Raw genomic sequence first — 22783 nt, 5'->3', positions numbered from 1 at the left:
CTATAGTTTTTCCAGTAGTCATGTATGGATGTGAGAGTTGGTCTATAAAGAAAGTTGAATTCCAAAGAATTGATGCTTTTGAACTGTAGTATTGGAGAAGACTTTTGAAAGTCCCTTGGACTGCAAGGAGATCTAACCAGTCCATCCAAAAGGAAATCAGTCTTGAACATTCATTGGAAGAACTGATGCTAAAACTGAAGCTCCAGTACTTTGGCCACCTGATGTGAAGAACTGACTCATTTGAAAAAAGCCTGGTGCTGGGAAAGATTGAAGCGGGGAGGAGAAGGGGACGACAGAGGATGAGATGGTTGGATGGCATCACTGAATCAATGGACATGAGTTTGGGTAAACTCTGGGAGTTGGTGATAGACAGGGAGGCCTGGCATGCTGCAGTCCATGGGGTCACAAAAAGTCAGACACGACTGAGCGACTGAACTGAGCTGAACTGAAACCATAGTTTATCCAGAAGTATGATAAAGCACTGGAAGAGGGCATGGCAATCTACTTCAGTATTCTTGCCTGGAGAATACCGTGGAGAGAGGATTCTGGCAGCTCTACAGTCCATAAGGTCTCAAAGAGTCAGACATGACGGAAGTGACTGAGCATGCACAAGCACACATAATAAAGCAAGAAAGGCCGAGAGAGTAGAGGATTTCTACAAGGGAGGAAAAATCATGACTATCAGTGGAATTTTAGCAGAGTGAGGCAGGAAGAGATGTTATGAGAAGGATGAGGAACAGGAAAAAACTAGTGTGATCAGTGGAGGTAGGTCCCAGTGGGCTCAGAGGATTCTTAACACTAAGGTATTAGAGACAGTGAGCTGCTAAGACAGGAAGAGATGGCCGGAGATTGGGATGCTTGAAACAGGTAGAAAAAATTGCCATCACTGATAATGACAAGTTCTACTACATTGACTATGAGAGTAAGTAGCTGTGATAGAATGGAAGATAAGATCACTGGGAGAAGAGAGATTAGAGAGAATGTATTGATCATGTTTTTTATTTTCTATACCTTACGATGCTTTGACTTCTTGGGGCATTTCAACCTGGGCAAGGACTGATCCTCCCAGGGTTAGCATATTCCCTGAGATAGCAAACAACTTGTCTTTTTTTTTTTCCCAAACTTTAAGCTTTTTATTTTGTATTGGGGGTATAGTCAATTAACAATGTTGCGATAGTTTCAGGTGAACAGGGAAGGGACTCAGCCATACATATACATGTATCCATTCTCCCCCAGAAAACAACTGGTCTTTGAACATGCCTTTGATATGCACACTAACCAATTCAGAGTCCAACCAACTCCTTTAACAGCCTCTGGGAGTTTGGAACACTATGCCCTTGCCGTAAACCATGCCAGAGAAAAGTACAGTGGAACCAGAGATAACCCAGGAGCCCAGAGTTTGCTGAAATTATTCAAGCTATCCAATCCTAAACTTGGTCAACTTGCCTACCTTGCTTCACCCATTCCGTCCTACAAAAAACACAATAAAGGCTGCAGCCATACCTTCTTCTGTGTTCCTTCCATCTCATAACTGACCATGGTGCTTCCCCACGTGACTTCACATGGAGTGGGGGGAGGGAGGAGTGTGTGTCTGTGTGTGTGTGGCGTGCCTCTTCCTCTCAGGAATTGTAAGTGATAAACTCTCCTTTCAAAGTAGTTGTCTTTGAGTCTGTCATCTTACTATACCTGATTAAAACAAAATCCTGGATACATTTAAAAATAGAGCATAAAGAAAATTAGAACCCCTGCAAGAATCATTGGCACATGGTAAGTATTCAAAGAATTAGAGCTGTTATCATTCTCTCGGTGCCTTATAGGCATTTCATCTCAATAGGCCCCAAATCAAACTCATTTTCTCTCCTCCCACCCCCAATCTAAGCCTTTCCCGATAGTCCTAATGTTCATTAACAGCCCATCCAGTCATCCTATTGCTGAGTTTGGGTATCAGTGTCATTTTTTAACATCTTTTTCCAGTACTTGATTTCCAACATCAGTCATTATGTGTCAGTTTTTTTCATTTTTGGCAATTTTAAAGTTTCTGTGCATTTCTCTTTCCCATCCTAAAAGTCTCTGCTCTATTTCAGTCCCCAAATCTTATTTTTCTGTAACTACCACTCTATCCGCCTAATAGGCATCACTACCTACCAACCCTCTGCCTTCCAATGTAGTCTCTCTGTTATTACTAGAATCATTTCCCTGAAACGCACCACTGATCAAGTCATTTCTCCAACTCAATATGGCTCCCAACTGCCCACAACAATAGTTTTCGAGTATTTATAGAGTAGTAGGTTTTGATGTGTTTCCTCAGGGAACAAAAGAAAGAGATGAGTCTCAGATCTTCCCACTTGGCTTTGATTAGAAAAGACCTGGTTTTATGTTCCCTGATTTAGGATTCTTGAAAGATATCCATTGTAAAAAATCAATTTCACTACTTTATCAGTCTGGGTCCAATCAAGAGAGGGAAACCATATAGCAATTTGAAGAAGAAAACTTTAATGTCAAGATTGAATATAGTAGCAGATTGGAACAATAAGAGGTTGGCTGGTAAGCAGTAAAGAGAACTCTAAAGAATACAGAAATGGCAAATATAAGGAGCAGCCATATTCTTTGAACTAAGATACAACATTGAAGGAAGAGGCTCCTCAAGGGCTGAGCATAGCTGTGGCTCATAGGACAGCAGAAAAGTTGCTGTTGTGTCATGCTGTGCTGACAAAAGTTTCTGGAAATAATCCACCCTCTGGAACTTACTGAAAGAGAAAACTGTTCTCCAGGAGGGAGACCAGAGGAACTTTAATACAAAACCACGAAGGGAGGAGGAGGTGCCAGGGAGAGCTGCTGACCACAGGGTTCTGCTAACTAATACACCGTGTAGGAACAGGTGAAGGAGAAGGCACCCACATGCTTACTGTATGAGCCTGTCAAGCAAGCTCACAGGAACCAGTAAGAAAAACCTTTTCTGCTGCAACATCTCTCCAGGAAGGAAAAAATATTCACAGGGCAGGCAAAAAGAGTGCATTTAGAGCTCAGAGGCAATAAATTGATTAACTGACACAAGAATTTTAAAAGAATTAAGAACGAAAAGAATCCCCACTGGTCTACAGAATTAAAGTCCAAAATCCTGTACCCACCTGCATTTTTCTGATCTTCTGCATATTTACATAGTTCATTTATTTGCTTTTATTGTTCCTCTTGTTTGAAATGTCCTCATACCATTCTTCACTCTTACCAGGTGGCTCAAGTGGTAAAGAATTCAACTGCCAATGCAGGAGACTCAGGAGATGTGGGATTGATCCCTGGGTCAGGAAGATTCCCCAGAGAAGGAAATGGCAACCCACTCTAGTATTCTTGTCTGGGAAATCCTGTGGGCAGAGGAGCCTGATGGTCTACAGTCCATGGGGTCACAAAGTGTCAAACACACTGAACATGCATGTTCAGATTTTATGTTCTTGGGCTTCAAAATCAGTGTGGATGGTGACTGCAGCCATGAAATTAAAAGACACTTGCTCCTTTCCTTGGAAGGAAACCTATGACAAACCTAGACAGTGCATTAAAAAGAAGAGATATCACTTTGCTGACAAAGGCCTGTATAGTCAAAGGTATGGTTTTTCCAGTAGTCATGTACAGATATGAGAGTTGGACCATAAAACAGACTGAGTGCTGAAGAACTGATGCTTTCAAACTGTGGTGCTGGAGAAGACTCTTGAGAGTCCCTTGGACTGCAAGGAGATCCAACCAGTCCATCCTAAAGGAAATCAAGCCTGAATATTCATTGGAGGGACTGATGCTGAAGCTGAAGCTCCAATACTTTGACACCTGATGTGAAGAGCCTGGAAAAGACCCTGATGGGAAAGGTTGAAGGCAAAAGGAGAAGGGGGCAGCAGAGGATGATAGATAGATAGATAGATAACATCACCAATTCAATAGACATGAATTTGAGCAAATTCTGGGAGATAGTGATGGAGAAGGGAGCCTGGCGTACTGTAATCTAGGGGGTTGCAAAGAGTTGGACACGACTTAGCAACTGAACAACAACAACAAACTTTCTTCACTTTTTAATTTAGAAAGCTTCCACAAGTATTCCAATACCCTCATCTTTCCAGGAAAGGTGAAATGTAACCTTTGTGAGGCTTTCCTTGATTCTTTAAATTGGATTAACTACTACTTACATATTCCCATAATTTTTGCTTGTATACTTTTCTAACGACAGGAGAAAACACAGTTAGCTGAATCACTTTGTATGAAAAATATTCCGTGAAACCCCCCTTTTCTTTCCAAATATACAACTTTGTGCTAAATCACTTCAGTTGTGTCTGACTCATATCCATAGGGATACGGACCGTAGCCTGTCAGGCTCCTCTGTCAACCAGATTCTCCAGGCAAGAACACTGGAGTGGGTTGCCATGCCCTCCTTCCAGGGATCTTCCCCACCCAGGGGCTGAATCTGCATCTCTTACATCTTCTGCATTGGCAGGTAGGTTCTTTACCACTAGTGCCACCTGGGAAGACCTATATAACTTTAGGAACACTATCTATGAAGAAAGGAGGAGACACTGGTCCAGTCAGCCAGGCCAATGGAATCAGTTCAGCAGATCCATGCGGTAACCAATATTGCAGTCAGATTCACATTCTCTCAAGGATGTGAAACATTATTTATCTTAGTATCTCCCTAGTGCCTTATCCATCTAGCAACCAATAAACACTTGCTGAATTGAAAGTTTGGTGAACCATCCTTCCCTAGAGTTAACGCTTTAAATTTAAAAGAATGCATCTAATGACAGAATTTCAGACATAAGCTGTGACAGGAAACTGCTCATCTAGTCTAAAAATGGGTCTTAAAAGACATAGTTAAAGAAGAGTAATGTTGGAGGTATTACACTTTTTGATTTCAAAATTTATTATAAAGTTATAGTAATCAAAACTGGGTGTTACTAGCATAAAGAGAGGTACACAGACCAAAGGAATAGATTCGACGGCCCAGAAATAAGCGTAGTTATTATATGTGATCAAAAAATCTATGACAAGGATGCCAAGATCATTTAATGGAGAAAGGACAGGCTCTTCAAAAATGATACTAGGGAAACTGGATATCTATGCAAAGAATCAGAGAAGTTTGACGCTTACCTTCTGGTGGTTTAGTTGCTAAAGTTATGTTCAACTCTTATGACCCCATGGACTATAGCCAGTCAGTTTCCTCTGTCCATGGGATTTCATGGAGAGGGTAGCAATTTCCTTCTCCAGGGAATCTTCCTGACTCAGGCATTGAACCGGGGTCTCTTGAATTGCAGGCAGACTCTTTATGGACTGAGCCACTAGAGAAGCTCAGATTAACTCTGAATAGATCATAGACCTAAATGTAAATTCTAAAATTATATCTCTCCTTTAAAAAAAAAAAACATAGACAATAGCTTCATGACATTGGATTGGCTGGCAATGATTTCTTGTATATGACACTAAAAGCACACAAAAAAGAAAAAATAAATAAAGAGGACTGCATCAAACTCAAAAATCTTTGTGCATCTAAGGACACAATCTACAGAGTGAAAAGACAACCAATAGAATGGGAGAAACTATTTGCATGTTGCTAATATCCAGAATATAAAGAACTCCTACAACTCAACAACAACAAAAACAATTAAAAACTGAGCAAAGACTTGAATAGACATTTCTCCAGGGATGATCTACAAATAGTCAACAAGCATATGCTTGATATCACTAATAATCAGGGAAATGAAAAATAAAACCCTGAGGAGATATCACCTCACACTCACTAGGGTGGCTACTATCAAAAAAAAACAGAAAATTACAAGTGTTGGCAAAAGTATGGAGAGATTGAAACCCCTGTGCACTGTTGTTGGTGATGCAAAATAGTGTTGCTGCTATGGAAAACAGTATGGTAGTTCCTTAAAAAATTAAAAATGAAAATACTATACAATCCAGCAGACCCAACTCTGAGCATATATCCAAAAGAACTGGGAGCAGAATCATGAAGAAATATTTGCACACCCATGTTTATAGCAGCATTATTTACAACAGCCAAGAAGTGGAAGCAGCTCAAGTGTCCACTGATAGATAAACAAAATCTAGTACATACATATGATAGAATATTATACAGTCTTAAAAGGAAAGAAATTCTGACACAAGCTACAACATGGATGAAACTTGAGGACATTATGTTAAGTGAAATAAACTAGTCACAAAAAGATAAATGGAATAATTTCATTTATATAAGTAGTCAAATTCATCAAAATAGAGAGTAGCATGGAGGCTGCTGAGGGCAGGGAGGAATGGGGAGTTGGTGTTTAATGAGCATAGGGTTTCAGTTTTGCAGGGTGAAAGTTTTCCAGAGATTGATTGCACAACAATGTGACTATACTTAACATTACTTTTAGAAATACTTAAGTGGTAAGTTTTGTGTTATATGTTTTTTCTGCAATTAAAAAAGAAAAAGTATATATGGCTAATCAGAATCCATTGAAACTCTCAAACCTCTTTTTATCTAGTCTATTTTATAAGTTACAAATCTGCTAACAGATAGGAAATACAGTGTCTGGGTTTAATTTACTCTTTTCATTGTGAAGAACATCTTGTGAAGGTACCATTGAATAGCTTAGCCCCTACCTTACTTCACTGCACCCAGTCGAATCCTATCCCCCAACATACACCTTAACCAGGAAGGCAGATGGACAATGGGAGCCAGGATCAGATCAGTTCATTTCAGTCACTCAGTCGTGTCCAACTCTTTGTGACCCCAAGAACTGTGGTATGCCAGGCCTCCCTGTCCATCACCAACTCCCGGAGTCTACCCAAACACATGTCCATTGAGTCGGTGATGCCATCCAACCATCTCATCCTCTGTCGTCCCCTTCTCCTCCTGCCCTCAATTTTTCCCAGCATCAGGGTCTTTTCAAATGAGTCAGCTCTTCGCATCAGGTGGCCTAAGTATTGGAGTTTCAGCTTCAACATCAGTCCTTCCAATGAATATTCAGCACTGATTTCCTTTAGAATAGACTGGCTGGATCTCCCTGCAGTTCAAGAGACTCTCAAGAGTCTTCTCCAACACCATAGTTAAAAAGCATCAATTTTTTGGCTCTCAGTTTTCTTTACAGTCCAACTCTCACATCCATACATGACTACTGGGAAAACCATAGCCTTGACTAGATGGGCCTTTGTTGACAAAGTTATGTCTCTGCTTTTTAATATGCTGTCTATACAGTAACTGTCTCATGTTAAATTGACTCGAATGTCTTTAATTTCGGGAATTCAAAAGCTCACCCATTTGCTGTCTCCACTCAGCCTCAGATTACTTTGTGAGATAAAGAAGGAAGGTATAAATAATGAAACTAGAAACACAGAGATCTAAAAATGCATAGGTCCATCCTGTACTTGAGATCATCATCCTACAATGGTGTAAAAATCCTGCTGACGGTGTGAAAACCACACTTACAACTCAGAACTCCTACAAGTTCAAATATTTGTTTTAGGTACAAGTATTTGTTTTGATCAGGAAACGTCTCCAAAACAAGCATTGGTTTCAATAATTGAAACAAAGCAATCATTTATTTTGAAATTTTCACTTAAAAAAAAAAGATGTGTAAGAAATATAGGGGCACAGATCCAATATACATAAACAGAGGATAATTTAAGTGGGCTTACTGGCAGGAAGTGGTTTAAATTGTTTCCAAAGTTTTATTTTGCTGTTTAGCTCAGGGGTCAGCCTGCCCTAGATGTTAACTAGTTGACCACATGTGGAGAGATAAGGGGGCAGGAAGGCTTTCCACATGTCCATTTCAAGCCAAACAAAACTGCACATAACTAGTGGATTCACTGAATAGAGGAAGGCAGTGATGATTCACTTTTTAAAAGATTTTCTATGGGTTTCTTTTATAATAAAAAGCATGATTCCATTTACAGAAATTCAATTTCAATCCAATCTACCAAGAAAGTATCTAACTCTAATAAAACAAGGTAAAAAGTGAATTCATGTTCTCACTTTGGCAGCACACATACTTAAAAAAAAAAAAGTGAATTCATTTCAGATCAAATTGGAACAGGTTCTATGAAGATATAGCTTCCCTGGTGTTTCAGCTGGTAAAGAATCTGCCTGCAAGGCGGGAGACCTGGGTTCAATAACTTCAAAGAATTTTATGATCTGAAACAATGATAGATAAAATGACCAACAGTTTACAGACCCATGAGTGAGGAAAAGATGCCAACTCTAATAAGCTACCCACAGCACTTCCAGTTCATCTCCTTGCTTTAGTTGTTACCTGCTTTTCCTCAGTCCTTGGTCATGCCTGGCTTTCTCTGCAGTTTCTACCATGCAACAATTAGATTCCAAACCAAAGCTGAAAAAGAAAAGACATATTGGCAATTTTAAGGTTAAGACCACCCCCCCCCCAAAAAAAGAGAAAGGTTAAAAATTCAGTGATTTTTGCACCTTTATCTTTGTCATGGGCTATTACAAGGATGGGCTCCAAAGGTGGCCCAGTAGTACAGAATCTGCCTGCCAATGCAGGAGACATGGGTTCGATCCCTGGGTCAGGAAGATCTCCTGGAGGAGGAATAGGCTGCCCACTCCAGGATTCTTGGGCTTCCCTCGTGGCTCAGCTGGTAAAGAATCCACCTGCAGTGTGGGAGACCTGGGTTCAATCCCTGGGTGGGGAAGATCCCCTGGAGAAGGGAAATTCTGTATTCTTGCCTGGAGAATTCGTGGACTGTATAGTCCATGGGGTCACAAAAAGTCAGACACGACTGAGCGACTTTCACTCACAAAGAATACCTTGGACAGAGGAGCCTGTCAGGCTACAGTCCATAGGGTCACAAAGAGCCAGACACGACTGAAGCAACTGAACAGGCACATAGGTTATATATGAAAGTTGTTAAGAGAGTAAATCCTAGGAGTTCTCACCACAAGAAAAAAAATTTTCTATTTCTTTCATTTTGTACCTACAAGAGATGATGGATGTTCACTAAATTTATTGTGAAATAATAATAGTGAAATTTATCATTTCATGATGTATGTAAGTCATTATACTGTACACATTAAACTTAAACAGTGATGTATGTGAACTGTATCTCCAGGAAATTGAAAGGTTAAAAAAAAAAGATAGTACAAATTCTCGTATGCTCTTCATCTGGATTCACCAAGCATTAATGTTTATCATCTTTGCTTTATTCATCTAATTCTCTGTCTACATATTGAACCACTGAAGAGCAAACAGAGGCATTGTGACCCATTTACCCCTAAATATTTCAATGTGTATTTCCTAAGAAGAAGGACATTCTCTGACAAGACCACAATTAAACTATCCAAATCAGGAAACTTAATATGATTACACTTAGTTTCATACTAATATGAAACTTAATATGATTACAATTTAAACACAATATGATAACAATTTAAATTTAAATCCATTTAAAAATTATAAATTTTGCCAATCCTCACAGTAGTGTTCTCACTACTGTTCTTCCTAATCCATGGTCCAGTCCATGATCATCCAAGCATTTAGTTGTCTTGTTGCTTTAGTCTCTTTTCATCTGGTACAAATTCATAGTCTTTGTCTTTCATGACAGTAATCGTTTTTAAGATTATGGGGGGACTAACCTGGTAGTCTGGTGGTTAAGAATCCACCTGCCAACGCAGAGGACAAGGTCTCGATCTTTGGTCAGGGAAGATTCTACATGCCGTCATGGGGCAACTGCTGAAGCCCTCGAGCTTTGGAGTCTGTGCTCTGCAATAAAAGCCACCGCAACTAAAGAGTAGTCCCGGCCTGCCACAATTAGAGAAATCCCATGAGCAGCAAGACCCAGCACAGCCAAAAATAAAAATAAATAAATAAAAAGATTATGGGGTAGTTAACTATGTTTGTCTACCTCAAATACAGGTTATGCATTTTTGGTAGAAATACCACATTATGCTATGTCCTTTTCAAGCTATCATAACAGGAGCTACATGATGTCAATTCCACTCATAACTCGTGAAGTTAATTTTGATCATTTGGTTATGGCGGTGTCCACCAAATCTCTCTATTGCAAACTTCTTTTTATCTTGTAATTGATAATTAATTTGTGGGGGTTATTTTGAATCTATGTAAATATTATTTTCCAGATCACACCCTTACTTTCTTATTTAGCATCTTTTGATGATTCTTGCCTAAATCAATTTTTTATGAAGATATAATTCACATATTATAACGTTCACTATTTTAAAAAATATTTCTTTTTTCCTTTATTTGGCTGGGTTGTTAGAACACAAGCTCTCTCATTGTGGTCCTGGGCTTTAGTTGTGGCGCACGGCTCCAGAGTGCACAAGCTCCATAATTGCAGAATACAGGCTTAATTGCCCAAGGATGTAGGATCGTAGTTCTCTGACCAGGGATGGAACCTGAGTCTCCTGCATTGGAAGGTGGATTCTTAACCACTGGACCACCAAGGAAGTCCCAAAATTCACTATTTTAAAGTGTATGATTCAGAGGTGTACCCATCACCATTGTCTAATTCCAGAACATTTTCATTGCCCCAGGAAAAAACCCTACACCCCTTAGCAGTCATTCCCCTTTCCTCTGCTGTTTCCAGCCTCTGAGAACCATTAATCCACTTTGTCTTTATTGTTTGGGCTATTTCAGGCATCTCACATCAATGGATTCATACAATATGTGGTCCTTTAGGTCTTGCTTCTTTAATTGAAAACATTTTTAAGGCTCATTCATATGGCAGTTTTAATCCTTCATTCCTTTTTGCCTAAATCAATCATTAGTAAGGTTCTTGAAAAATGATGATATTCTACATTGTTTCATCTACACTTACTATTGCTGTTGTTCAGTCGCTCAGTCATGTCTGACTCTTTGTGACCCCATGGACTGCAGCACACCAGGCTTCCCTGTCCTTCACTATCTCCCTGAGTTTGCTCAAACTCATGTCCAGTGAGTCCATGATGCCATCCAACCATCTTGTCCTCTGTCTCCTCCTTCTCCTCCTGCCTTCAATCTTTCCCAGCATCAGAGTCTTTTCTAATGAGTTGGCTCTTCACATCAGGTGGTCAAAGTATTGGAGCTTCAGCCTCAGCATCAGTCCTTCCACTAAATATTTGGGGTTGATTTCCTTTAGAATTGACTGGTTTGATCTCTTTGCAGTGCAAGGGACTCTCAAGAGTCTTCTCCAACACCACAGTTCGAAGGCATCAATTCTTCAGCGCTCTTCTTCATGGTCCAACTCTCACATCCCTACATGACTACCACAAAAACCATAGCTTTGACTAGACGGACCTTTGTCAGCAAAGTCTGACTCTGCTTTTCAACACACTGTCTAGTTTTGTCACAGCTATTCTTCCAAGAAGCAAGTGCCTTTTAATTTCATGGCTGCAGTCACTGTCCTCAGTGATTTTGGAGCCCAAGAAAATAAAGTCTGTCACTGTTTCCATTGTCTCCCCCTGTTTCCATTGTCTCCCCATGTATTTGCCATGAAGTGATGGGACCAGATGCCATGATCTTACTACACTTACTAGTTAACATTATTTTTATCTCCCCTTATCAGGGAAGCACTTTAGGAAAAATTGCACTGTGAAGTTAATTTCAGACAGGGTTCCCCCTGCCCTCAAGTCGTTTCCAATCTTAGATGAAAGAGCTTACAATGACCACCTTTCCAGGGGGTTACTTGATCACTCCTTCCCACTTGAACTAGCATCCAAGAGTCTCTCTCTGCCTGTCACCCCATAGGCTCCTCCCCCTCCTCCAGGTGCCCCTCCCGGCAACTCAAGAGAAGGAAGTGACGCACCGGAAGTGTCCCTGTTCCCCTTGCAGTGGGGGGAAGGAATCAAACCCCCAAGATGGCGGCAGCGTCGGAGGAGCGGATGACTGAGGAAGGAGGCGGCGGTCACGGCGACGGTGGCTCTCCTTCGGCCATTGCCTCTACCCAGCGACTGCCCCCACCACCCCCGCCCCAGCCCCCGCAGCCGGGATCCCAGGCGCCCCCAGCCCCGGCGCTGGCTCCGGACCAGCTGCCTCAAAACAACACGCTGGTGGCGCTGCCCATCGTAGCCATCGAGAACATCCTCAGCTTTATGTCCTACGACGAAATTAGCCAGCTCCGTCTGGTGAGGCCCCCTGGGGACCCTTGCCGCCCTTTCCAAGAGCCGAGGTCTGGGGAGGGCCCGAAAGGGAAGAGCGTTCCCCGGGGAGGGAGCCCCTGGCGAGCTGCAGCCGCCGCTTAAGCACCAACCGCAGCCCTCCCGCCCCAGAGTCTCTCTTGGGGCTGGCCCGCGGGGCTTGTCCAGATTCCGCCCTTGCTTGGGGAGTGGGGGCGACTGCCTGCGGGAACTTGGCTTTGGGGGGCTCGGGGGCTCTGGCCCCCGACCCGGAAGCGGGGCCACGGGTGGGGGCAGCAAGAGCTGGGCTTCCAGCCTCTATCCGGCCTGAGTGTGGACGCCGGAGGAGGTCTCATCACCTGCCTTTTATGTATCACTTTCCACCCCCAGGCTGGAGTTGGGGGCCAGCACTCCGAAGTAGGCGAGATCATCCCGGCTAGGTTTGGTTTGTCTGTGAGAAGAACGTATTGTTCCCCCTACCACCCAAGTTTCCTTGTTGGAAAAGATAAAGTCGGATCGGTCAGTCCTCCCAAAAGCCAGTAGAGGTTTGGAGGAATTCAAACTCGTTTTGGTAACGTCAACCCCAGCGCCTTGGTTGACCAGTGAAGGCAATCCTGAGAAGTGACTATCGGGCTTTGCCTCACCCCTGACACTTCCCACCCCGTCGTGAAGCACCTTGCCCCTTGAGAAGGTTTTTTTCCTCTCCTGCATTTCAATTTCTAACTAGTGATTAATCCCACCCGCCAGCTTTAGGAGAGGTTTTATACCTTAAAATCACAGTAATTCTGTCCATGATTAATGAAAATAAATAAATTTGCCTTTGGGATTTTCTTCATCCCAGAGGCTTCACTGAAGGTTCAATGAATATCTTAGTTCAGTCAGTTATTTTGCTTCCTCAGTGAATTTATCTTTAAGTGGTAAGAAAATTGAAGGAGGTGGACATTTTGAAATGATTACAAACCGTTTCTGTGTAGCAGCTAAATATGTGGTCGGGATTGTTTTTAAGAGGACAAAGACATCTGAATGTGCTGTGTATAGCGTTTTCTTAATAATCAATATACTCTATATTAGATTTACACCTTCAATTTAAAATTGATTATAATCGTATTTTTGAGATGCAAGCATATTTTTTAAAGGAGGCTATTAAATATTCAAACTGGTGAACAGTTTCTTGTCAACAGAGCACATCAACCATGCCAGTCTGAAGGATAGAAAATTCATTTGAAAAGTAATATTTCAAAATGATTGTCCCTTAATTTCCAAAACATGTTATCCTAGAATTTCTTGTAGAATCCTAACTATTCCTTCCATTTTTTCTAAAGAATGATATTTGATCAGAATTCATGGTATACATTCCTATTGCCTGGAAATTGGACATGACATTTGGATTGAGCCTTTCAGCCAGACAATGCCTTTGTAAAGCTTGGAATGTTCACCGTTCTGTTTTATAAGTATTGAGAAAAACGGGGGGTGGGGGGGGGGTGTTCATTTGTTGTTCATTTTACTTCTTTAAAAATTAAAAACATTCTTAAAGGGGAGAAAACCAGCCTATCCTATGGGACAGAGTTAAAAAGACATCCCACAGTTTATTAGTAAATGACATCTCTTTCAAGTGAAATACTCAGCTGCATTCTTATTTTTGAACAGTTGTCTATTCTAGTATTTTAAAGATACAAATTTGTAGTTTCAGGTATTTTTTCATAAGGAGTCCCTTACCACTCCCCTAAAAAGATTCAGCTCCCAGTTTTACTTCTTAAAGATGGTTTTTGCTCTGTTTTAGTAATGGGGAACTATTTCTTATTCCTTTCTTTACTTAAGGTTAATGGATAATTCTTAGATTAAGTGGGTAATCTTTTGTGGTGATTTGGAAGTGTCTTTGGTTTTAAATTCTTTGGTTCATATGTCATAAGGTGCAATTCAAGTAACATGAAAGATTCTTGCCACTAGGTGTCAGCATTAATTTAATTATGGTCATTAATGAAATTGGCAGTCTAGTGATAGTGCCTAGTATGTGCTTTACATGTCTTTTCTAATTTAAGTGACCATTTATACTTAACAGACTGTTTGCGAGAAAATCAATACCAGTGTGTATGCTGCTATCTGGCATATAAATTGCATAGTTATTTTTATTGTCAAGTATTTTTTTTGAGTAGAGTTAAGGTTGGGTATACTTAGAAAAGAGAGATATTAAGAACAGAATTCGTTTCCATAAAGCTAAATGTCAACCATTCAGTAGTTACTGAGCTAGTTTATGTATTTGTCAGGTGCTTCCTTTTTTCTTCCTTCAGCTCACTTGCCCTGTTAGAGCCTTGGGCTTCCCAGACAGCTCAGTGGTCCAGAATCCACCTGCAGTGCAGGAGACACGAGAGGCTTAGGCTCAGTCCCTGGGGTATGGATGATCTCCTGGAGGAGGAAATAGCAACCACTCCAGTGTTCTTGCCCAAAAAACCCCATGGACAAAAGAGCCTGGCGGGCTACAGTCTAAAGGGTGGCAAAGAGCCGGACATGACTGAGCACACACATTAGGACCTCAGTCATAACTATTGTTAACACCTAAATTAGAGGACAGGTCCATGTACTTACTGCTCTGTATTTTCTTTATACGGTTTGTCCCAAGTTGCTAGAATAACATTTTCCAATTATCTTTGCTTCCTCTTGCCACAGATAATTGAAATTTGACTCTCCAGTCTGGTTATTTCCCAAGGAATGTCCAGATCCCTTATTGAACTGAATCCCTTATTTTGTTTTGTTTTTTCTGCCATTGACTATTGCTCCCAAAATGTACCCAGAAGTTGGAAATCCTGGTTACATAAAAATAGTTCTTTAAATATTTAACTTCTCTAATATATTTAAAGTTGTCTGGATGAAGACACCTTTTGAAATGACAAAACGTGTACTTTGAGTTGTTTTCCAGTAAATCACAGAAATTTGCGCTGATGCAGCATTAGTCTGTCACATAAGGCCCCTTTCACAGGTATGAGAGTTTCTGAAACAAGTGGCAAAGATTAAGGAAGGTCCTGCACCTATTTGCAGAGCACATCACAGCCCAATTGGAACAAATAACGTTGACTTGTGGGTACAGAGTTCTCGCTGGAAAAAAAAAGTATGGAAGGCTTTTTAAAACTTGTCTTAGGGAATTCCCTGGCAGCCCAGTGGACTGCCACTTTTTTTATAAAGAGATCCTATAGATTTTTCCTCTGTGGTTCTCGTGGAGCTCCTGTAAATGTAATGGAATCCTATTAGTGGTTCAGGACAGATTTGATTAAAAGTTCAATTCAAGTGTCATGCTTATTATCTGGAATGAAATTTTCCATTTGACAACAAAATAACATAAATCTATGTTTTTGTCCCAGGATATTTCTCTGGTGCACTCTAGCTAGTTAAACCTATTACTCATTTCTAGTTCCTTTCACATCTTTTCTTGAAATGTGTTTGAAAAACTCAGTTGTAGAGAGGGTTGACTGGTAGAAAATATGAAGGAAAATGGGAAAGTATTAACTTTTTTTTTTTTTAAGTAGGCAAGATGTCTTCCTTATATCTCTTTCTCTATATCAGTAGTTCTCAATTTTGTCTCAGGACACCTTTACACTCTTAAAAGTTATTGAGGACCCAAATTGCTTTCCTTTGAAAATTCTAAAATACACAAGGATGCACAATGCATAATTCCATTAGCTGTCATTACATGTCATGTTGCCACACACATTGTGCTGTGTCTTGTAAGAGAATAAGCATGAAAATGGCAAATGACATCTTACTTTATGAAAATGATGTAGCGTCACAAACTCTTGAAAGGATCTTGGGAACCCCAAGGGTCCCTAGACCACACTTTGAGAACCGTTACTCTGTATTGCTGTATTATAGAATATAATATTGCTGTATTATATATGTACTGCTGGGGGGGTTTTCCCCTACCACGTCATCATCAGGTTATTTATTTTATTAACAAGTTCGTAAGTATAGGTAAGACATTATATTTTGGGAATACTTCACTCCTGCAGATTCTCAAAGGTGTCCAATCAGTAACCCTGTCCACAGTATCATCACTGAGACAGAATGTACACAGCTTCCTTGAGCACATTTACAAAGAATCAGTATAACAAATGCATAGTAGTAAATACAAGAATGTTGAGGTTAATCAGCAGAGGCTTCCTCAGACTCATGAATTTTCATCCAGTTAGTAAAGATGGAAGAACATTCCCAGTAGGAAAAAAAAAGATATATAATTATCCTAATTGTTTTGTTCAAGCTAATATTAAATTTATATTTTCTTTCCAAGTGCATATTTAGGAGGGACACCAAGGGATTTTTAATTTGTTGTAGTTTTACCAGCAGACAATTGAGAACTCTCTGTCTCTATATGTAGTTTATCTTAAATGGTCCATACCAAGAGGATAGAATTTTTTCTTATAAAAGATGAAAGTGTTCTTGTAAAAGAGATGGGAAGCTGTATAGGACTGGCTCATTCACTGTTCATTTTTTAAATGATTTTATCACCTCTGTCCATGGGATCACATAGAGTTGGACACAACTGAGCACGCATGCATCCATCATTAACTTTTTGCCACATTTACTTTCTCTTGTACGCTCATTCACCATTTGAAAGTAAGGTGCAAATACAGTGACATTTTACCCCTAAAATACTTCTGTATAATCACAATATCATCACTTCCAAGGTATTTAATATTACATTTTATATTTAGGTTTCTCAGTTGTCCCCAAAATGTGTTTTGATAGCTTGGAGAAGGGTTGGGGAGGTAGTTAAGTTCTTAAATCTAATAAAGCATTAGTCTCTTTAATCTGGAACATTTCTCCCGCCTTTTCACTGTTTTCATTCTTTCATGACTTTCTAAAGAATCCAGCACAGATGGCTGTGAAATATTCTGCACAGAAGATTTGTCTGATTAAGATGGATTATAGGAAGATCTTGGTCTAGCTCCCATCGCAAAACTTTAGTAGTGTGGCAAAATCCGCCCCCACTAAAGTCCTGCTTTCTAGATTCATGCCAGCAGTTTCTATAGCAGTAGAGTATTAGAGACCCCAATCAATTGAGAATAATTAGGATAAACATTTCAATTTACATAGCTACTGATCACTAAATTTAACAAAACACAAATCAGGGCTTCCCTGGTGGCTCCGTGGTAGAGAATCTGCCTGCCAGTGCAGGAGACACAGGTTCAACCCCTAGTCCAGAAAGATCCCACATGCCTCGGAGCAGCTAAGCCCTTGCTCCACAACTACTGAGCCTGTACTCGAGAGCCCAGGAACTGCAGCTCCTGAAGTCCAAGCACCCTGAAGCCCATGCTCCCCAACAAGAGTGCAGCCCCCACTTGTTGCAACTGGAGAAAAACTGGTGCAGCCCAGCACAGCCAAAAATAAATAAATTAGGGAAGGGAATACACAGATCAGAAGACCTGGATTGTTTCCCCCCGCCCCCAACATAGCTTGGTTTGTACTGAGGTGCCATCCTAGGTACTTTGCTAACCCTTGAAATGTGTGAAAGTTGCTCAGTCGTATCCAACTCTTTGCGACCCCATGGACTATAGCCCACCAGGCTCCTCAGTCCATGGAATTTTCCAGGCAGAAGTACTGGAGTGGGTTGCCATTTCCTGCCATTATGAAAAAATGAGGAAACTGAGAGTAATCCATATTAAAGTCCATATTAGAATGATACACGTGTGTGTGTGTGTATGTATGTATATGAGTAAAGACCCAAATTCTTAATTTCACTTTTTGCCCTTAATGGTTGGATGACGTTGAACAAGTCATCTAAGTTCCTATGGCCTCAGATTTCTTATTGTAAAAAGAAAGGGTAGATTCTGGTGTCTTACGTCTTTCAGGTCAAGGGTCTAATAATAAGCAGCCTAATCTTCAATAATAGCTTCCTTAGTAATTGGGGAAAACTATTGGCTTTCCAGGTGGCACTAGTGGTAAAGAACCCTCATGCCAATGCAGGAGACATAAGAGATGCAGTTTTGATTCCTGGGCAGGAAGATCTGCTGGAGGAGGGCATGGCAAACCCACTCCAATATTCTTGCCTGGAGAATCCCATGGATAGAGGAGCCTGGCGAGCTACAGTCCATGGGGTCACAAAGAGTCGGACATGACTGAAGCAACTTAGCACACATGCATTGACTATTCAGTTCATTTGAGAACTGTAGAGAACGAATTGAGTACATTAAAAATGTGATTCCACTACAATATTTCCTTGATTCTAAGATATAGTTTCATATTTTAACATTTTTGAAATGATAGTGCATCTTGATCAAATTACATTATTATAGTGATACTTAAAAAATTTTTTTTTATTAAATTGAAAACATATCTTAAAGTCGCCACAGCATCTTAAAATTGAAGAAACCTAGTGTATTTTAACGCATTTAAGATACTGAGAAAGGGGGACCGGGATGGGGAATACATGTAAATCCATGGCTAATTCATTTCAATGTATGACAAAAACCACTGCAATGATGTAAAGTAATTAGCCTCCAACTAATAAAAATAAATGGGAAAAAAAAAAGTGAAAGTGGACAGTAAAAAAAAAAATAGATACTGAGAAAGAAATGCTCGGCAGTTATAATATATACTGTAAGATCATTCCACTGTCTCATGTTAAAAGATGGAAAATGTACATCTTAGAGTCAACCAAGATTTTATATTAGAGATTAGGTTTAACAAGAAAATTGTGGATTTCATGGATTTAAGGTGTGTGTCTTGCCTTTTTAAGAAGAGCCATAGTGGCACAACAGATTGAAAAAGATTTTTAAATACAAGTGAAGAAAAATTTTTATTTTTGATCACTTGTTAAAAAATGGTAAAAAGAATAAACATGGCATTTTAAATCTTGAAATAATTAACAAAGAAAACAAATCTGTTCTTCATACTAGAACAGGAAATAACAGAGGGGTAAGTTAAATATCTCTGTTGTATACTTATTCCATTAGTTACTTTTTGTTTATATAGTATGTATTTTCCTAATCTCTAAATACATTGATCTTTTTTTGAGATAGTCATCATCTTTGTTTATTAGATTCTAGAATTTTTCTGTCCTGAGTAAATTGCCAAACTGCTAGGATTTTTGTTTTGTTTTAATAACTGGGGAAATGATATTTCTTTTCTGTGGCCTTGGGAAATAATTAAAGTAACCCCAAATTTAGAGCTACACTTGAAATAAGGTAATTTTGTTTTACAAGTTAATATGCATTGGCAGCAGTTATAATTATACTGCTCACCTTGGGGAAAATTAATATATTTCTGTTTTTTTCAGAGGTCACTTTGCTTCCTTCTGAATCCTAAATAAAAGATAGTTATATGCTCTATGGTGTCTTTGTTTTTATGCTATTCGTCAGTCAGTGCTTATAAAACATTTATGAAAGGAAGAATATTACATTAAATACTGTTCTTTTCCTATAATATCAACTAATGTTTCAGATCTTTTTGGGTTTTGTGGTGCTATTCTAGTTTGCTTTTGTTACCTCCTATTTTCTAATTTTTTTTAGTTGAAGTATAGTTGATTTACAGTATTTGTTTCAGATGTATGTTTTCTGATCTTTTTACCAGCTTTTAATTAAAATGGTCAGTTAAGACTCATTTATAAGTCTTTTTTCTTGTCTTTTACCTCTTTATTTGGGATTCATCTGCAGTGGTTTCAGCTATCTTTGTGTGAGATTTCCGGAACCTTATCTTTAGTTGTAACATTATAGTTGCCTACGGAAAATGACCAGTCAGCTGTCCCAATACCAGGTCTCTCCCAAAATGGATGCTCTTTTTCCTTTTAAATTTATTTCTCATTACTGTCTGATTTTCCTGATCAAAACATGGGAGATTTTATTCCTCTCAGCTTTGCTTACATACCTGATCTGTCTTCAGAAGTAGTTTGCTAATGGTTTATTCATTCCAGGCTTTGTGCCTTTGTTTCATCAGCATTAACTTAGCATTCCTGTCCTTTCTTCTTTTAAAGCCTAGGATCACATTAAGTCTTCCTTGGTTGACCTTACCTGGTTATTTATTTATAGCAAATTACTCAGTCGAGTGTATACTCATACTAATCAGTACTCATTCCATTGCATTTCTAGATTATTAAAAGATTTCTAAATTGAGTATTTAGCTAGATTTAGTGCAGCGATATCCTAGAATAATGAAATAATTTAGAAAGTACCCTGGAGGTTATTACAGCAGTGTGCTGTGTGCTAAGTCACTTCAGTCATGTCCTACTCTGTGCAGCACTCTGGACTGTAGTCTTCCAGGCTCCTCTGTCCATGGGATCCTCCAAACAGGAATGCTGGAGTGGGTTGTCATGCCCTCCTCCAGGAAATCTTCCCAACCCAGGGACTGAGCCTGCTGCTGATGTGCCTGCTGCATTGCAAGCGGATTCTTTACCATTGAGCCTCCTGACTTTAATTTTTTACTTTGTAAATAAACATTTATATATATATATAATATTTATATATATATAAATTTATTTATATATATAGCACTGTATAAGTTTAAGATGTACAGAGTAATGATTTGACTTAAAATAGGAAATCATTACCACAGTGGGTTTAAGTTCCATTATTCAACTCAGAAATTATCAGAGAGTTATAGAGTCCACAGATCGAAAGAATATTTTTCTACAAAGTTGTGTTAGAGGGTGCCTCACATTAAATAGTTTTAACAACAAAGAAATCCCCAATTTTTATTCCTCAGAGTTCATTTTGAAGTTTTTGGGTGGGTTTTGTTTTTTTTTTTTTTTTCTACTTGATAATATCTGTTGACTTTCGGACACAACTGAGTGACTGAACTGACTGACTTTCTCCTATGACAGATGACAATTTAGTCAGCTTTATATTCCCTCATCACACACACAAAGACATACTTTCTTTTTCTTCCTCCAATAACATGATAAAAGTTTCTTTTTTCCTCACACAAAGTTCAGTACTATTGTTTATGGCAATGTGGTTCTCAAATGCGGTCCAGGTTTACCAGAAGGATTCCCAAGACTCAGGGAGTCTGTATGATCTAAAATACTTTCATTGCTGTACTAAGGTATTGTTTGCATTTCCTACTCCCGTTCTTTCACAAAGGTCCAGTGGAGTTTTCCAGTAGTCCTGTGACATGTGATGGTGTCATCATACAGCTAATGACATGTGCACTTGTATATTGTGTTTTCTAGAATTTTCTTAGGTAAGAATACCTCAGTAGATTAATGCAAAAGAAGCAGATATGAAAATTCACTTATTTCTATTAAACTACTAGACCTAAACTAGATTAAAGAGATTTGTAAATGTACTCATTAAATGTTTTGTTTTAGAAACATTTATATCAGTACGTATTGGGTTTATTACTATTTTTCAGTAGACACTGAACAAATGTTTATAACTTATTCAGTTAGAAATAGATTCCACTGTATTTTAAAATATGATTTATTAGAATTACTCTATCAATAAAGTATCAGTACTTTTTTATGTTTTCATCTGCTTTGAAATGGAAAAGAACTGTTTATCGTCATACCTTTCATCTGGCATACTATTATATAGGGAGTGGATGGTATTTAGTATTAGAGTACCAGAACCTTTATCAGCTCAGCCCAGTTTACCAGAATTTTTATTTGTATAATCTCAGGAGAAAGCAACTTTTGCATTTCATCAGTATTTGGTTTTAGCAAGTATTTTTCAAGCATTTGTGTTTGGGTGCTGTGAGAGATAGAAAGAAGCGTTAAGACAGCCCTTGCCTAATCAACTTAGCCTTGGTGTAGGTTTATCTCAATTTTATCTCAGCATTGTGCTTTCAACATCCATACCTATACAGTGAGAATTAAGGTCCAGGCTGATACATCTGAGTCAATGCAAAATACTCAGGAAACAAACAGCAAACATTTTGTATAGTAGGTTTCATTAAGATAAGAAAGATACTGGTATATTTCAGAAATATAAAAGCTAAGTATATAAAGCAAAGTTTTCAAATTAGTGGTAAAGTTAAACATAATTGTTAAAATTTTTTAAACAATTTTTATATAGTGATTTATAGTTTACCATGATTTAATGTCTGTTTCTTTTAATCCTAATGATATCCCTGTGTATGAGGTACTATCCAAATTTTACAGATGTCTGATTCAGGCTTTCAAAAAGAAACTGACTTGCCCAAGGACATAAAATGGCTGGACTCAAATTTAGGTGTTCTGACTTCAGATCCTATGCTTTTACTGTATAAAGATGCCGTTTTTAAAGTTAAGTTTCTGCTATCCATGTTAAAATATTTTGAAAGATATGACAATATCTAGTATAGGCTTTGACCATTATAAACTGTCATACTTCATCCAAGTCACTAGAAGAAATGATTTAAAACTTTCATTCTGGTAATGATAAAAACTTTGTGAGAGGTTAGACTCAAGTTTGAATATGTATTTTTGGCCAGAGGAGAATTTTCTTGTTTTAGACCATTAAAAGCCTTCAAATATTTTGTTTTAATGGTCTTTGGAATTATAGACTTTGACCATAATAGTGGGGATACATTCAGAACATTCAGCAGATGTCTAAAGTAAAGAAGTCAGGTGGGACTCTGAACTTCCACTGCATGAGCCATGAGTCTGACCCCTGGTCAGGGAACTAAGATCTTGCAAGCCATGTCACACAGCCAAAAAAAAGTCAAATATATAAATAAACGAGAAAACATATATATTCTTTTTTTAAAAAAGAGTAAATTATTCCTTGCTTACATATAATC

The 22783-nt window shown here is 38.9% G+C and overlaps 1 protein-coding gene across 1 annotated transcript in view; it reads left to right on the top strand.

Moving 5' to 3' along the window:
* The first annotated feature begins 11789 nt into the window (after positions 1 to 11789).
* Positions 11790 to 22783, top strand: part of FBXO28 (F-box protein 28) — a 29762-nt gene continuing 18768 nt past the window's right edge. Inside the window, exon 1 of the mRNA XM_020879491.2 lies at positions 11790 to 12091. Within this exon, the coding sequence (XP_020735150.2) occupies positions 11825 to 12091 (267 nt within the window). The 5' untranslated portion in view covers positions 11790 to 11824. The remainder of the gene's footprint in view (positions 12092 to 22783) is intronic.

Source organism: Odocoileus virginianus, chromosome 11 (assembly GCF_023699985.2).
Source record: "Odocoileus virginianus isolate 20LAN1187 ecotype Illinois chromosome 11, Ovbor_1.2, whole genome shotgun sequence".
NCBI lineage: Eukaryota > Metazoa > Chordata > Mammalia > Artiodactyla > Cervidae > Odocoileus > Odocoileus virginianus.
This window is presented reverse-complemented; position numbering and strand designations above follow the sequence as displayed.